The 16,632-nt window shown below is 55.8% G+C and overlaps 1 protein-coding gene across 1 annotated transcript; it reads left to right on the top strand.

Annotated features, from left to right (window-relative positions):
• The first annotated feature begins 2,360 nt into the window (after positions 1-2,360).
• On the top strand, positions 2,361-13,181 carry FAM20A (FAM20A golgi associated secretory pathway pseudokinase). The gene is made up of 10 exons (XM_004709176.2): positions 2,361-2,585; positions 3,680-3,730; positions 5,262-5,340; positions 7,675-7,767; positions 8,583-8,698; positions 9,106-9,286; positions 10,155-10,264; positions 10,574-10,655; positions 11,261-11,320; positions 12,552-13,181. The coding sequence occupies exons 1-10, from the start codon at positions 2,411-2,413 to the stop codon at positions 12,811-12,813; spliced, it is 1,209 nt and encodes a 402-aa protein (XP_004709233.1). The 5' UTR covers positions 2,361-2,410; the 3' UTR covers positions 12,814-13,181.
• The last annotated feature ends 3,451 nt before the right edge of the window (positions 13,182-16,632 follow it).

Below are 16,632 nucleotides of genomic sequence, written 5' to 3'. Positions count from 1 at the left end.
TGGATGGGTGGAAGATGGATGGATGGTTGGATGAATAGGTGGATGGGTGGATGGGTGGAAGATGGATGAATGGATGGGTGGATGGATGGAAATGGATGGATGAATGGATGGATGGATGGGTGGAAGATGGATGGATAGATGGATGAATGGATGGGTGGATGGATGGATGAATAGATGGGTGGGTGGATGGGTAGAAGATAGATGGATGGATGGATGGATGGATGAGAGGGTAGGTGGGTGCATGGTCAAATAGACCTCAATGGGACCTGGCTACTGTCAGCTGAAACTTAGAACCTGCTGTTACTCTTTAGATGTTGAATGTGTTCTGAAGTTTGACACACTCCCATTCACTCATGTGTGCTTGCCTGCCTGGCTGCTGTACGCTTTTAATCTGTGCCACCTCTCGCCATGGTGGTTCTGCATCCTGATTCTACAAGCCAGCCACCGATGGGTCTCCAGCTCAGGGCCATCACGAGGCTGAGTGCATACTCAGCGGGAGCCTGGGCCCATTTCGAGTTCACTCTTATTGGGAGAATTCCATTCCCTGCAGCCCAAGTGCCTTTAGAATCAAGAAGAATTTTGAGACTGTCTCACATACTTCAGACCATGTGATCAGGAGGGGCCAGGCCCTGGAGAGGGATGTCGAGGGTGAGTGAAAGGAGATAGATTGACGCAATGGCTGCAACAGGCCACAGCATAGCAATAACTGTGAGGCCGGCGCAGGACTGAACAGTGTTGCCTTCTGTTGTACTTAGCGCCGCAGAGTCAGAGTCTGCTGGACAGCACCTCACAGCATTTCCCTGCTGGCTCGGGGCTGGGGATGCTGTCAGCTCTGTGCTGGTTCTCTGCCCTTGGCACGTGGGGCCCCCTGCATCCTCACAGCCAGCAGGAGTGCATCCAAGTTCTCTCGAGTGTCACATAGATGTCTCTGACTTCGGTTGCCAGCCAGAGAAAATGCTCTGCTTTTAAGGGCTCGGGTGATTCGACCAGGGCCAGCCGGATGATCCCCTTAAGGCAACTTCAGGAGCTCTGGTGGCTGAGCGGTGATGCACTTGGCTTATGGAACTCACCCAGTAGAAGTCTGCTCCCGGATAGATTTCAACTGAGGAGGCCCTATGGGGCAGGCCGACTTCGTCACCCGGAGTGCTGAGTGGGAATATGAAAGGAAGGCAGCCATCAGCCCCAAGTTCAACTCCGACACCTGAGGCAACACCGCCATGGGGGTGATGCCACAGTCATAGGTTCCGGGGGAGGCGTGGGGTCTTGGGGGACTAGAATTCTGCCTGTCACGAAATCTGCCCCGGTCTGTGCTATGTAGCTCCCCCAAGACTGCTGCTGACCCATCTTGGGCTGCGTTTGGAGCAAGGAAACATCTAGAGTGGGGGGTGAGGTGAGGATGACAAGGGTCCGGTTTGCCTCGGTGATGGGCATCGTGTCTGGAACTTCCATCCCATTCTGGGCACCAGAAATAAGAGGCACGGAAGGCCCACCAGGACTGTGCCAGCTTCCAAAGCCCAGTGAGGAAGGGTAGTTGGAGAGGCGTGTGGAAACTTCACCTAAAGATGGACCTATCAACTCCAGATATGTTAAATTTCTAAGATAAAAAAGGGAATCCCTGGTGGTGAATGGGTCACCCTTCAGGCTGCTGCCCACAAGGTGAACAGTTTGAAACCCCCAGGTGCTCTGGGGGGCGGGGGGGAAATGAGGCCATTTGTTCCCCTAAAAGTGACAGTCTCAACAACCCACAGGGACAGTTCTACTCTGTCTTATAGGGTTGCTATGAGTCCGCATTGGCTCGATGGCAGTGAGTTTGGGGTTAAAATGAGAAAGGGGGGCCCCGCTGGCACAGTGGATAAAGTGCTCACTGTGTTTGAGCCCTCCAGCTTGTCAACCCTACCCCCCCAACCCTCCACGCCAGCTATCCCAAGGGAGAAAGATGAGGTTGTCTGCTCCCGTAAAGATTGACAGTCCTGGAAACCCTAGGGAGCAGTTCTACTCTACCCCGCGGGGCTATGCCGAGTCAGAATCAACTCGACAGCAGTGGATAATGTTAGAGAAGGGGACCCCTGTGGTGCCATGGTTGAAGGGGTCCCAGGATGCAGAAAGGGACAGATTGGACGAGAGGAAGGAACAGTAGCGCTGGAAGACACAGAGCAAATGCTATGTCCGCCGTTTTCCAAGGCTAGTTTTTCAGGATTCAGTTGCCAGCCCTTTCTTCCAAGTTGCTTCCAGATGAACTCAACCCCCCAGCCTCTCCGTCAGCAGATGAGGGCACCCCACGGGGCTACAGGTGGTCTGTACGAGGCACGGTGAACCCATGTTGAGTAACCAGGCGCTCTGGCAGGCAGGTCCACGTGGTTTTTTCTCCCTCCGGTCAGAACACGCTTCCTGCTTTTTCAGGCGACACAAGATGTACAGAGACCAGCTGAACCTCACCGCCCTGGAGCCCCCGCTGCAGCTCCGACTTGAGGCCAGCTGGGTCCAGTTCCACCTGGGCATCAACCGCCACGGGCTGTACCAGAGGTCCAGCCCCATCGTCAGCCGCCTCCTGCACGACATGCGGCACTTTCCCACCATCAGCGCCGGTGAGGTCCCGGGGTCAGTCCGGCTGGGTACTCCCCCGACCCCCGCATAGATGGATTAGTGATTCAAAGGACAGTCACTGGCCCTGTGCATCTTGAAAGAGACCTCACACAGGGAAACCTCCTCCCAACCCCGCGGGAGGTGTGCTGTGTGCACCTTTTACGGAGTGCCTCCTTTGGGCCCAGTGACCCTGTAAGTGTTGGGGCAGAACTGTGCTCCATGGGGTTCCAGGGAAGAGTCTTCAGCATGAGATTGCCAGGCCTTTCTTCCAAGGCGCCTCTGATATCCACCAGCCGTGCTGTTAGCAGCACAGGAGGGTTCCCCATGAGACAGAGTCTTCTCAACGGCAGCTCAGGTTTTACTGTTTTCTTTTGGGTAGGAAAGGAGCCCCGGTGGCGTAATGGCGCATAAGCTGCTCCCCCAAGGTCAGCAGTTCAAACCCACTAGCTGCTCTGAGAGAAAAAGATGAGGCTGTGTGCTCCCATAGTGACAGCCTTGGAAGCCTACGGGGACTGATCTACTTTGTCCTATAGAGTCACTGCTGGCAGCTAGTTTGAGTGAGGACAACCCCGTCTCCAGGCAGGGCATGACCACAGGCAGCCTGGAGCAGGGTGGGGTGGTAGAACCCACCATTGGCTCTGTGGGAGAAAAAGGAAGCTCTCCAATCCCCTGAAGAGTTACAGCAGTGGTTCTCAACCTTCCTAATACAGTTCCGCATGCGGTGGAGACTCGTATGTGGGCATATCTGCAGCTGGGCGGACACGCCTGGAGATGGGTAGAGGAGTCCTGTCTCGGTTCCTAAGACCATCGGAAATATGGGGTCGCTGTGAGTCGACCAAACCCGATGGCAGGGAGTTTGAGTTTTCAGTTTGGACCCATCGGAAATATGGGGTCGCTGTGAGTCGACCAAACCCGATGGCAGGGAGTTTGAGTTTTCAGTTTGGAGTTCCAGGGGATCCCTCCTGTGTGGGGTCCTGGCCCAGTGGCTGCCTCGCCTGCCTGGGTCTGCCCGTGAGCCCAGGCCCCCCAGCGGCGGCTCTCCGGGCACCGAGGCTGAGGGTGACGATGCTCGCATGTCCCCTTTTCTTCTTCACAGATTACAGTCAGGACGAGAAAGCCTTGCTTGGGGCGTGTGACTGCACCCAGAGTAAGTGGCTCGCCCGCTGGCCCCAGCCCCTCACCGTCAGCAGCCCCTAAAAGCAATCCACTATGTGCACAGCCCAGCACCCCCTCAGGGTAGGATGGTCTCCCCAGGGAACTCAGCCTTGCAGCCCACCCACCCACAAGGAGGAAGATCTACCTGATCCATGGCCCAGCCCACCTGCCTAGCAGGAGCTTATCAGAAATAGAGTCACAGGCCCCCACCTCGGATTGCCCACAGTCAGCCCTTCAGCCAAACCCTCAGTCTCTAACATAAGAAGCAACTGTTCAGGGCAGTGGTTGGAGACACTGGCTTCATACTAGGCTCACTCGGGCTTTAGGTAAGGAGTCCAGTGGCACAGCAGATAAGGCATTGGGCTGCTAACCACAAGGTCAGCAATTCAAAGACACCAGCCCCTCCATGAGAGAAAGATGAGGCTGTCTGCTCCCATAAAGTCACTGTGCCAAAACCCTCTCTAGGGTGGCTAGGAGTTGGCATGACTCAATGGCCGTGAGTCCGGGGAGCTTGGGTTTGGGGAACTTGTACCTCCAGGGTGACTGAACTGGGGGTACCAGTGAGGCCTGGGGGATTCCGATGCAGCCACGCAGAGGCCCACTGGGGCAGATGAGGACAGAAACGGGAGAGGGCAGAGCCCCTCACAGATTACAGGGCCTGGAAGCCCTGTACAAATGAGGCCAGGCAATGCCCTGCCCAGGGCAGGAGTAGTCGGGCCAGGCCCAGCCTCTCAGTCCCTGGGCAGTCACCACTGGCCATATGTATCCTTGCACCCACTGGGCCCACCGTGTGACTGATCAGGAATGTCTACCTGTGACGTGACACGCAGTAGCTGGGCTTCCCTCTTCTCAGGTTAAAGCTGTTGCCACTGAGTGACCCCATGGAGGTCAGAGAAAGGCTCTGCTCCACCAGGCTTTTCAGCAGCTGATATTTCAGAGATGGGTCACCAGACCTTTCTTCCGAGTGGCTTTCTTCGGGGTGGGCTATCTCCACCCCCAGGGGCTCCCGTGGTGGGTGAAGCACCAGCTATTGGCCATTTTATAGAACGCTAAGGTGAGGGGGAGACAGTTTCCCCACCTCATGGGACTCACAGCAGGGCCAGGAGAGCAGGGGGCGAGCAGGACCCTGTTTCAGGAGGCAGCTCTCAGTGCAGGTCACACACAGGCACCCCGGCTGCCTCAGCCCCAGCCACCTTACAGTCTGAAATCCGAGTGAGACAGATCAATCGGAAACTGGATCTAGGAGGACGGAGCAGATGGCGGGTCACTGTGGGGGCAGCTGGGGTTCAAAGAGGAAGGGACCGGTGCTATGGTGTGTGTGACAAGCAGCTTTCTGCAGATAAACTGCTCTGCTCTGGGGTCCTCCAATACCCGCTCCCCAGAGACAAGCACCTACTCTTCAGGGTTTGATTAAAGAAGCTAAGAGGGGGGAAGTTAGCTGGGTTTCTCGAATTAACAAAGGGTCATCACCCTGAGTTTGAACCCAGGGACGCCACTAACAACTCCCTGTGCCCCCTTCCCAGTTGTGAAGCCCAGTGGGGTCCACCTGAAGCTGGTGCTGCGGTTCTCGGATTTTGGGAAGGCCATGTTCAAACCCATGAGGTAAGTGGCTGCCTTCCTCTCTGCCAGTCGCGGAGCCGCCCATTGCGTTCTCTAAGCCAGTTATCCCCAAACCCAGACCCCCGCTGCAGGCCAGTTGAATCGCACTGACGGTGACCTCCTGTTCGGGCAAAGAGAACAGTTCCTTGGGCTTTCACCGCTGTGGTCTTCACGGAAGCAGACTCACAGACCTGGCTTTTGCAGCACCGCTGGGTGGCTTTGAACCATCCACCTTTAGGTTCATAGCCTGGGGCAAACTGCTCGTGCTTCCCTGGGAACTAGTCTTTGTTGTTGAGTACCACTGACTTCCTTCCAACTGCGAGAGGCCTCCCCCAGGTACAACAGCAAAACACCGCCTCGCCTTGCCCCATGCCCTGCATCGCTGCTCCGTTTGAGCCTGTTGGGGCAGCCGCTATTGGTGCTCCATCTCATTCTGCCTCTTCTTTGCTGGAGCTTTGCCCTCGAGCATGTTGTCATTCTCCCGGGCTGCTCCCTCCTGATGCCCTGGCCCAAGGACGTGAGATGGAGACTCACCACCTTGGCTTCTACGGGGCTTTCTGGTTGAACTTCTTCCAAGACAGGTTTGTTAGTTCTTCTGGCGGACCACCAAGGCTTAAGCCTTGGGTGGGTGATGCTAATTATGGTCAGCTGAGCAAGGAAGGCTGTCCTGTTAAAATAGGGGGCACCTTGAAAACAGAACCCCTTACTTCTGGCAATAAAGTATTGAAAAGCAGAGATGTTGCTTTGAGGACTAAGGTGCCCCTGACGGAGCCATGGTCTTTTCAATCGCCTCATATGCATGTGACAGTTGGACTTCGAATAAGGAAGACCGAGGAAGCATGGGGGTCCCAGTGAAGAATATTGAAAGTACCACAGGCTGCCAAAGAAACAAACACATCTGTCTTGGAAGAAGTACAACCAGAATGCTTCTTAGAGGCAAGGACGGCGAGACTTCATCTTATGTACTTTGGACATATTGGCAGGAGAGACCAGTCCCTGGAGAAGGACGTCATGCTTGGTAAAGAAGCAAAGCAGTGAAAACAAGGAAAACCTTCGACAAGACGGTTTGACCCAGTGGCTGCAACAATGGGCTCAAACGTTGAGGAGAGCTGAGCCTGGTGCCGGCCTGGGCCGCGTTGGGTTCGATCGTGCATCAGGTCGCACAATAGAGCCTGACCTGACTCGGCGGCACCCAACAACCACTAGCACTGCCTCTGGCAAGGACTGTCCACGCTGGCTTCCAGGGCGACCTGGTGTTTTCTGGCATTGATGTTCAATGGCTCCAAAGCAAAGCCAACTCCCTGCCATGGAGGCGATCCCGACTCATGACAGCCCTGTAAGAGAGGAGAACTGCCCCTGTGGGTTTCCGAGGCTACAAATCTTTAGAGAGCAGCCATCCTCATTTTCCTCCCACGGAGTGGCTGGCGTGTTCGAACTGCTGACTTGCAGTGTGTCACTCACTCTGCCACCAGGTTCCCTGTCGGGGCCTGGGGCTGACCATTTCCTGCATTCCCCGGAATCACCTTTCTGTACATTTCACTGGCTTCCACAACCCTTGCACAGTCCCTCAAGGTGGCTCATGGAAGAACCGCATTCTTCCACGTTGCTTAGCCTCTGGGCAGTGTCTTTCTAGAGGCCAGAAGCAGCAACTTAGGGCCTTGCTGGTTAGAAGGCTCTTTCCCAACACACACCCTCAGGCAGGCCGATTAGAGGCTTCCCTCCCTCTGCCTGGCCCAGCTGACTGCTGACGTGCTGTGTATCTGTCCCCTCCCAGTCACCCGAAAGCCCAGAGTGTGCTCTCTTCTTCCCAAACGCCGGTCCTCTGAAAGTCTTGCTAGGGCCCCAGTGAGCTGCTTCCACCAGGACAGCCAGGACACTGCTACGGTGCAATGTGACCCATCAGAGAGGTGCCCATGAGCTATAATCCATTTGATGGCCCTGGGCTTCGTTTTGGGGGATTTCCTCTGTTGTTCTGTTTGTTACTCACCAAGGACCCTTAGCTAGGAAGGAAACTTGCTATTGGTGATGTCTGAAGTAGTGGTGCCTAGGAGCTCTGAGGGGGTCTTGCGGGCCTAGTGGTTATGCCTGGAGCTGCTGATGTAAGTTTGGCTTTCTACTCCAGTGAAGAGCGACAGTCTCGGAAACCCACAGGGGCAGTTCTACCCTGGGCTTGAGAACGCTACTTGGCAAGAAGCCAGGTTCCTCCTCTTTCACCCAATGGTGTGGCATGGGGGCCCCCACCATCGGTGTACACGTAGAAACTCGGGCGTGTACCCCTTGCTCTGTGGCCAGGCTCTGAGGCCCGAGTCCAGGACGTGATCCCTGCCTTCCTTCCAGACAGCAGCGAGACGAGGAGACGCCTGAGGACTTCTTCTACTTCATCGATTTCCAGAGGCACAATGCCGAGATTGCCGCTTTCCACCTGGACAGGTAGGGCTTGGTCTGGCCCCCTGGAGATGCTGCTGAGGACAAGGGAGGGCCAGTCCCAGGACGGGGCGCTAGAGGGCCCTCGGTTGGGGGAGGGCACACCACTCTGGCTCCTTATCTTCCAGGTGCCTCGGTAATGGGGCCTTCAAACTTACTATGTTCCACCCAGCCCTGGGCCTTGAGAAGGTCAAGGTCTTTTAAATGGCATGAAGGGGGTAGCATGCAAAAACTAGCTCTGCCAATCCTACTCCCCTTGCCGCCTTGGGCTGGCCCTGCCCCCTTCTCCCATGTCCTACGGCTGGAAACGGGAAAAGTGGGCTCACCCCACTCATCTGCAGTATTGAGGATGATTTGACGTGGGAAAGCCAACTCCAGGTTCCCAGCCAGTCTGTCTGCCCAAGCGCTTGTGATACTCAGACGTGCAGAGGGAGCGTAGGGGACCACCAACAGCCAAGCAGAAAGGAAAATAAAGCCATTTCTCAGCCTCTGCCCAGGAGTGGGAGGGACTTCAAACTTACCCACCCACTCTCCCACAGGCTCGGTGGCAAGTACGCCCAGGAAGATAGGAACAGGGCTCAGAGAGCACAGGGGCGGGGGGAGGGAGGGGGGATAGTGGGGGGTTACCAGGGAGGCAGCATAGATAAGGATTCTGTCCCTTTCTCCCACTGCTTTAGACCTGGGGTCACCCTGGACCCTCAGTCCCACACTGCTGAGCCCCCTGCTGGTCTGGCTCAGACGGGAGATGCACACTGGCCCAGGAACCTCTTCTCCCACCCCAGGCCACCCCAAAGACCTGAGCGCTGCCCCCTCTCCCCCAGGATCCTGGACTTCCGGCGGGTGCCGCCGACGGTGGGGAGGCTGGTGAATGTCAGCAAGGAGATCCTGGAGGTCACCAAGAATGAAATCCTGCAGAGCGTCTTCTTTGTCTCCCCAGGTAGAGTATGGGCCAGGGCCACACTCTGGGGGGCCCGTGTGCATGGGTGTCTGGCCTGTTGGTGGGACCCAGCATGGGCCACGGGTACCTTCAGTCATCATACACTCCCACCTGAGCATCGCAGCGGATGAACCAGTACGGGGAAGGGTTTTGTGTGAGCTGCTAACTAGCTCGTATGGGCTTTGAGCCTGCAACGCTAGCCTCCCTGGAATTATAGACGGCACCCGCCAAGGTAACAGAACATTCTCATCACCCGGCTGGGATCCCGGGGGGGATGGGCCCACGCATGCTCTGCGCTGAGACAGTTGAAAACCGGTCCCAGGATGCTCGGCATGGTGGCATTCACTAGTCCCTGTGTCGAAAAAGCGGTGGCTCCTTCTCTTCCCTTTGCCCTCCCCGCCCTCTAGCCAGCAACGTGTGCTTCTTCGCCAAGTGTCCATACATGTGCAAGACCGAATACGCCGTCTGTGGCAACCCCCATCTGCTGGAGGGCTCACTGTCCACCTTCCTGCCGTCCCTCAACCTGGCCCCCAGGCTGTCGGTGCCCAACCCCTGGATGCGCTCCTACTCGCTGGCAGGAAAGGAGGAGTGAGTCAGCCCCCTGGCTACAACACCCAGCCCTCGGGCCAGTGCTCCGAGGGACTTGCCGCTGCCCTAAGGACCTGTGGCTACCCTGGCTCTTGAAGCACAAAAACTGCCTCAATCCCTTCCACCTTAGTTCGCACTGACCCTGGGCGCAGCTGGCCTGTCTACTCCCTCCCCTTGGTTGATTTTCGGTTATTAAGAGCCGACGGTGTGCCCAGCACTAGGTGTTTGGAGATAGAGGACAGGCACAGCCTCTCTTCATGAAGCTCCCTGGTCTGGTGGGCTACCATGAAGCAGACAGCCGGGGAGCTACATTGACCATACGGTGTGACCCTGGAGCTCGCTCGGGTGGGGCACCTGGCTCACCCAACTAGGCCAGCCTGTGAGGTCGCTCCTGATCCCTAGCCATGTCCCTATCACTGACAGTCCCCGGACCACAGTGGACTGAGTCAGTATGTTGTTCCAGCCGCCCTGGCTTACAGCAGAGGTTAGTCATGGGAAGCACAGGCATGTCCCAGCTAAGGAATGTGCAGACTAAGCGCCCACCAGAGGTGCAGCGGGCATGGGGGCATGTCAGGCAGAGAGAGAAATGAAGGCAGGTTCTGGGGGATAGAGGGTGGTTTAGCACACGAGGCCAGGGGCCAGGCGGCTTAGTGAGCACAGATACCATCCTTCCCAACCTGCCCATCTCGCCTTCCCCAGCAGGGCGAGGATGTTGAACCTTCTCAGCGCTCAGGGTCTTCCTAGGGGTGCCCAGCTACTGCCCAAGCAGCTGCCACTGGCCAGGCCACAGGCTAGAAGAGCTGCAGGGCAGACGCCAAGCCCTTGCCATCTTGGCTTTCCCAGCCCCAGGACGTCTTCTCTCCCGCAGGTGGGAGGTCAACCCTCTTTACTGTGACACTGTGAAACAGGTTTTCCCATACAGCAGCGGCAGCCGGCTCCTCAGCATCATCGACATGGCCATCTTCGACTTCCTGATAGGTGGGTCCCTGTTGTGAGGGGCTGGCTAACCCTGTACCTCCCACGTGCCAAGTGCCTGAGGGCCACAAGGGTCGAAGTCCTCAAAGCCATCACCCATGAGAGGGCACAAAACCCCGCCACCTGGTCCATGCGGGCCTGAGACTGGACCAAATGGTTCCCCACTTGACCCGTAAGAAGGCAGGAAGTAGGGCACACTCCCCGCAGAGCAGTGGGGAGCAGATGCCCAATAGATGAAGAACCCCACCTCCACGCACCTCCCCCTACCCTTCCGGGGTTAGCCCTGACACCAGTTTCACCCCTTGGTTACAGGGAACATGGACCGCCACCACTATGAGATGTTCACCAAGTTTGGGGATGACGGGTTCCTTATTCATCTCGACAATGCCAGAGGGTACGTGTCCCTGCCTGGGTCCTCACACTCCCCTCGGCCAGCCCCAGGGGCCCCGACTGCTGTACTCACCGCCCCCCTTGCTTCTTCCTTTCCCTCTCCCTGACGTGCTCCTCCCCACACCCCCACCACGCGCCCTCCCAGAGCACTGAAGTGTCCTGGTGACACCCACTCAAGTTCTCTCTGGTGCTGTACTGGTCCGCTCCCGGGGGCAGGGAGCATGGCTTTCTTCAGCGGGTGGCCCTCTGAAGTGGATGAATGAATGAGTAAATGCATGAGTGAATGCCAAGTCCATGAATGACCAGCCAACCAGAGGAGTTGCCTGCTTTGAACATCTTTGGAGACCCTAGTGGCACAGTGGTTCAGCGCACGCGGTTTCCGAATGCAAGGTCAGCTGTCTGCAAGAAGCAGGCTGTTCCTATAAGGCGGACAGTCTGACACCCCGTGGGGGCGGTTCCACTCGGGCTGGGTGGGATTCACTCCACAGCGGCGGATTTGAGCATCAACCTGTTTGAGAGGAGGGCTGGAGAGGCAGCTTGCCCAGCTGACCGGGCTGTCGGAGGCTGCCGGCTGGCTGGCCTTGCACAAGCACCCTTCTCCTCCCCTAGGTTCGGACGGCACTCGCGAGACGAGCTCTCCATCCTTTCGCCCCTCTCCCAGTGCTGCGTGTAAGTCCCTGCCACCGCCACCCAACAGTGTCGACCACGCTCTGAAGGTCCTCAGACTCCCACTGGTCTGGGCCAGGGGTGGGGAACCTTCCTTCTGCCAAGGGCCATTTGGGTGTTTAGGACTTCGTTCCCAGGCCAGACTGCCCCAGCCTTTCATTAACTCACCCCTAAGGTGATGGCTGGAAGTGGTGCCCGTGAGTGAGGCAGCTGATGTGAGCTGGTATCAATGATTTCTCAAGCCTTACATAGCGCTCGGCCGGGCACTCCCCACCCCTGGGCTAGGTGATGGGTGGGCCGAGGTCATGGCGTGAGCAACCTCGTCCCATAATACAGCTACAGAATTCTCCACATCCCGACAACAGCATCCCCCTGACATTTCCACCCTGCCGCAAGATGAATATAAAGACTCTGATCTTTTAAACCTTTCAACTCCCAGCTTTCATCTTGAACCCACTCAGAAAAGCCCCTTGCTTTGGCAGAGCCCGGGCAGTCTTGGATGTCACTCGTCAGAGCCCTGTTCGCCCAGCCCTGGGGGCAGCTCATAGATTCAAGCTCATCACCAGCTAAGCCAAACCCTGATTAAAGGCCCCAAAGCGCCCATCAGATGGAAAGGAAGCACTGAGGCCTTCACTCGGCCATCCTCCCTCTCTCTAAGGAACGTTGAACCTACAGAGCCCCGCTCTCCTCTGGTGTTCCCGCCAGGCTTGGGAAACTGCCCGCCTGCTCAGCTGCAGCGTCCAGAACTAGTTATACATATGTGATTCACACGGCACCACCTCAGTCCTTTTCCCTGCTGGAAAACGCAGAGCATGGACAGCCCTCATCAACGTCCTAGGCAACACACACTTCCCCCTCGGCCTCCCAGACAGCTCCTCCTTCTGACAAAAGGCGGGCAAGTGGAATGAACCCATGCCCAAGATCACGGCAAACCCAGTTCCCAACGTTAGGGTGGGTCCCTGGCCACCTTCACCCCACAGGGCCACCTCAGAAAATTGGTGAGAAACAAGTTGGGAGGCTGGCAGTGCCCACGAGTCCGGGGAGAGGCATGAGCAGCTTTACAACAGACCCTTGACCAAAAGGCAGTTGGGTGAAGGGCCACGTCACCTTTTGGTCACTTGTTTGCATTATGATGTGCTGGAGAAGATACGGGGGAGAAGGCTCTCGGAACTTCTCCAACTTCCCCAGTGGCTTGACTTCCGCTCATCCGGTTCTCTTGACCTTGTTCTTACAGAATAAAGAGGAAAACGCTTTTGCACCTGCAGCTGCTGGCCCAGGCGGACTACCGGCTCAGTGATGTGATGCGTGAGTCCCTGCTGGACGACCAGCTCAGCCCAGTCCTCACAGAGCCCCACCTCCTCGCCCTGGACCGGAGACTCCGCATCGTGCTCGAGGCTGTGGAGACGTGCGTCAAGGCCCACGGGGAAGAGCGTGTCATTGCCAGTGACCCAGGAGAACCATCCGCTGACTCTGCCCAGGTTAAGCAGACAAGCTAGGGGCTGGGAGAGCCAGATACGGCTGAAAGGACACATGGAGCTAGAGATGGACTCCCAAGTGCTGGCTGCTGCCCACTCTCCACCTGGTGATGCTGGTAGCCCTGAGTCGTGAGCTCAGGAAGGACGGGGGCACCAGGACGCTCCTGGGACCACAAAGGGAACCCACTGAACTTGAATGTGGCTTCCAGAGGCATCCCTTTGGCTCCTGTTCCCAGAGAGTTCTGGCCTCACCAACACCGCAGACTCTCTCTCTAGACCCCTGGGAATCTGAAAGGGGTCAGGCTGGGAAGCACTGGAAACACTGTTCCTAGGAGAGCATTGACTGTAACCAATAAAAGGGCATGAAGTGGGCAGCCTCCTGCCCTTCAGATCCTTATTCTCTCTACACATCAAAGGGTCACTCCTGGTCCCCATAAACCACCACCTGACCCGGCAGAGTTGGGCTGGAGTCACTTTCTGACTGGCTCCAAGGAGACACCCCCTTCCCACCCCAGACGCTCGCGCCAATCTGAATATAGCCACCCCACTGCCTGGGCCCAGTGTCACTTCAATCCCCATTCTGGTGGCAACGGCCTGGTTTTCAAATGCCCCTAGAGGAAAATCACTGTTCTCACAAACCCGACATCAGGCAGCAAAGCCATCTGTGATGTCACGAGACCATGTAAACAGGAGGTGCTCCCCCAACCCCCGGTCCAAAGGTGCTTTAACCAGAATTTAAAGTATCCACCTGAACATTCAGTCAGTCAAGAATCAGAAAATCAGCCGCTGTGGGAATTGCCAGAGGTGCCGGGGCCTCCACAAGCCAGACCACTGACCACCATCCACCCACTCGCCCAAATAGCTAGAGCCGTTCCCTTCCCAACAGAGAAGTGGGACCCACAGACAGCCCTGCCCTCGGTTGCCTAGTTCAACAAAAGGGTCATCAACGCTTAGTTTAAGTGTCCAAAGGTGGGATTCTCTCTTCACTACGTGCTTCTAACACAGTGGTTCTCAACCTTCCTAATGCTGCGACCCTTTCACACAGTTCCTCATGTGGTGGTGACCTGCATGTGGGCGGACCCGCCTGGAGACAGGAGCAGTGTCTCCCCTCCTAAGACCATGGGAAATATGGTCCTAGGCGACCCCTGTGAAAGGGTCGTTCGGCCTCCAAAAGGGGTCAGGACGCCCAGGTTACGGACCACTGCTCTAACAGGTGAGGGTGGGCCTCTCGTATTCCTAACAGGAGAGCACCACTGCCAGTGAGGGGAACAGAGCCACACGGGGCGACGGGCCTGAAGGGCTCATGAGTCGGTCGACAAAGCCCAAATCTGGGGTTGTCTGCTCAGCTTGTCTTGACAAGACCAGAGGCTCCAATAGCACAAGTGTGACTGGCAGGGTTCAAAACTGTCCCTAAAGAGGGTACAAGGTCAGAGTTAGAAACGTCATCCAGGGCTCCTGCAATGTGTCCAGGCAGTCCCCACCCGACTGGCCCACTGGCCCTGAACCCTATGTCTCCACCCGACTTATTTCCATGGCAGATGCTCTCATGGAGAAGATCCATACACAGTCCCCTCCTCCCAGCCCCGGCCGCCCAAGCCCACAGCTGTAACCCCACCTGAGGGCCCAAGGCCAACTCAGGGACCGACTAAATGTCTAGCATACCATTTCAGGATTTAAATCAACTCCAGCGCTCCTGAACCTGCAACGCAAACAACCAACAGGTTCTCACCTGACTCATAAAGTTGTGTTTGCCTGAAAAACAAAAAGCCACTTTTTAATAGAAGCATTTCAATGCCAGAGGACTCCTTAACTGAAGCAGCTCTTGTCCACACAGGGTGGCCCGGCCCACGTCCTGAACAGCGGTTCAGGCCCACTTTTCCAACTGGGAGATGGGTGAGGAGTGTGCACACGGACAGGAGGAGAGAGGGGAGGGGGAAACGGGTGTGAAAAGTCCGTGGAAAAATCAAATGAAAAGATAATGGGATTTTTCCCCACAAACTTTCTCAATCCCCACCCCACCCCCAACATGGCAGAGCTAGGACTTCAAAGCTCAGTATAAAAGAGCCATTTCAAAGATGCGCAACTCCAGGGAGGGAAGAGGCAGCTGTCTCTCAAATGTTCTCTTACAATTTACAAACTGAGGGTCTTATAGGCCTCTCCCCCAAAAATCATCAGTAGGGCCATGCCACCTGACGAAGTTGTAGCTGTTGCCTTTTCCTCGCACGCCACCCACCTACCACCTCCACCACCAATCCAGAGGCAAATGAATTGGTCTGACCACAATAGGCGGAGTACTTACTATTACTCAGTCAACACTGCACTATTCTTGACTAGGGAGTCCCAATGGGGTGCCAGTTCCACATTGGGCTACAATCTGAATGGATGACAGTTCGAAACCATCAGCAGCTCCGAGAGAGAAAGACTGGGCTTTCTACTCCCATCAAGCTACAATCTCAGAAACCCACAGGGGTTGCAATGAGTCAGATTAGTGAGTTTGGGTTGAGCAGAGTATTATTGTTATGGTTATTTGTGACTAACAAAACAGACTCCAGCAATGTCGAAAATTCCAGAAAACAGAAGATGGAATCCAATACTATCAAGTTCTTCCAACACACTCATTTGGAACCACTGTCCAGCTTCCCATGAAATGAAACTTCTCCATCTCTAGCTACAGAAAAATCTGGGTGTTTGTCAACCACCACCAACTCAAAATCGAAAGGAATTAACTATACAAGTTGTGAGACACTGGGGAGAGAAGACTTACAGGAACTCATTTTAACATTCCCCAAAGTCACGATAACTAAGTTACAAGACTGGAAAAAAACAACAACAACAACCGCACCACCAAAATCACCAGTTTTGAAATGAACCTAAATGATTTTTTTACAGTTCCCCATCTAGTGCTAACTTTTAGAATCACAAAGTCATTTTCACAAGCTACCTTGGCAGAAAAGTCACAAAATAAACCACAAGGAGCCCTGGTGGCCCAGTGGTTACGCTGTGGGCTGCTAACCACAAGGTCAGTGGTTCAAAACCAGCAGCTGCTCCTCAGAGAAAGCTGAGACTGACTACTCCTGCAGAGTGTGAGTCTTGGAAACTCATAAGGCAGTTCTACCTTTGCCAAGAGAGCCACTTTTGAGTGGACAGTGGCAGCAGGTGACCCTCACTAGTGGATTTGTCTTTAGGGGGTACAGATGAAGTCACAGATGTGAGCTGATGTAAAGGCACGTTTCAGTTGTGTGCATACACACAACAGTGCTGGACTCAATGCTTAAGATTCCAGCGCAGGCGCCGGCAAAGATCCTCCCGCCTTTTAAATTACCCTAACTACCGGCTGGTCTGAGACGGGCGAGGACAGGCATCTTCAGGGCAGCTGACCGGCTCCACAGTTGTCCTACCCTGCCACCTGAAGCGTTTACAAACGTGCTGCCAGAGCCTGCGAGGCTACAGGAAGGCACTGACGTCACTGCAGTTTCAAAGTGTCATCGTGCAAGCCTGCAGGCCAGGGGGAGGGTGAGAGTCTAAGCCAGCAGGGGTGGCCAACTGGACCAGACAAGGGGCACAGGTCACACATTGGAGACCATGCTTTCAGAACACATGTCTCCCAACTTTGCTGGACACGCACCAATTCACAGGCATACGCCAAAGAGCACCACAGCGCCCTCTCTGCTGACTGAGGAACGAGCAACAGCAATAAAGCTTCACATTGTCCCCCAAGAGGGACACACATATGACAGACACGTGCACCAAGAAGTACTGGGGCCACCAGGTCTTTTCTGTGCCGTTTGTCCACACCCTTTCGGCAGCCCCTCATGCTAACCCAGAAACGACGCTTCCCCA

The sequence above is a fragment of the Echinops telfairi genome, unplaced genomic scaffold (genome assembly GCF_000313985.2).
Source record: "Echinops telfairi isolate 266 unplaced genomic scaffold, ASM31398v2 ScPeMD7_7458;HRSCAF=8496, whole genome shotgun sequence".
NCBI classification, from domain to species: Eukaryota; Metazoa; Chordata; class Mammalia; order Afrosoricida; family Tenrecidae; genus Echinops; species Echinops telfairi.
The sequence above is the reverse complement of the archived record's forward strand: the minus strand, read 5'-3'. Positions and strand labels throughout refer to the sequence as shown.

Coding starts and splice junctions, on each gene's coding strand:
- FAM20A (XM_004709176.2), top strand. CDS start 2,411: ATGTACAGAGACCAGCTGAACCTCACCGCCCTGGAGCCCCCGCTGCAG. Junction 7,768..8,582: donor GCCGCTTTCCACCTGGACAG/GTAGGGCTTGGT, acceptor CCTCTCCCCCAG/GATCCTGGACTTCCGGCGGG. Junction 10,656..11,260: donor CATCTCGACAATGCCAGAGG/GTACGTGTCCCT, acceptor CTCCTCCCCTAG/GTTCGGACGGCACTCGCGAG.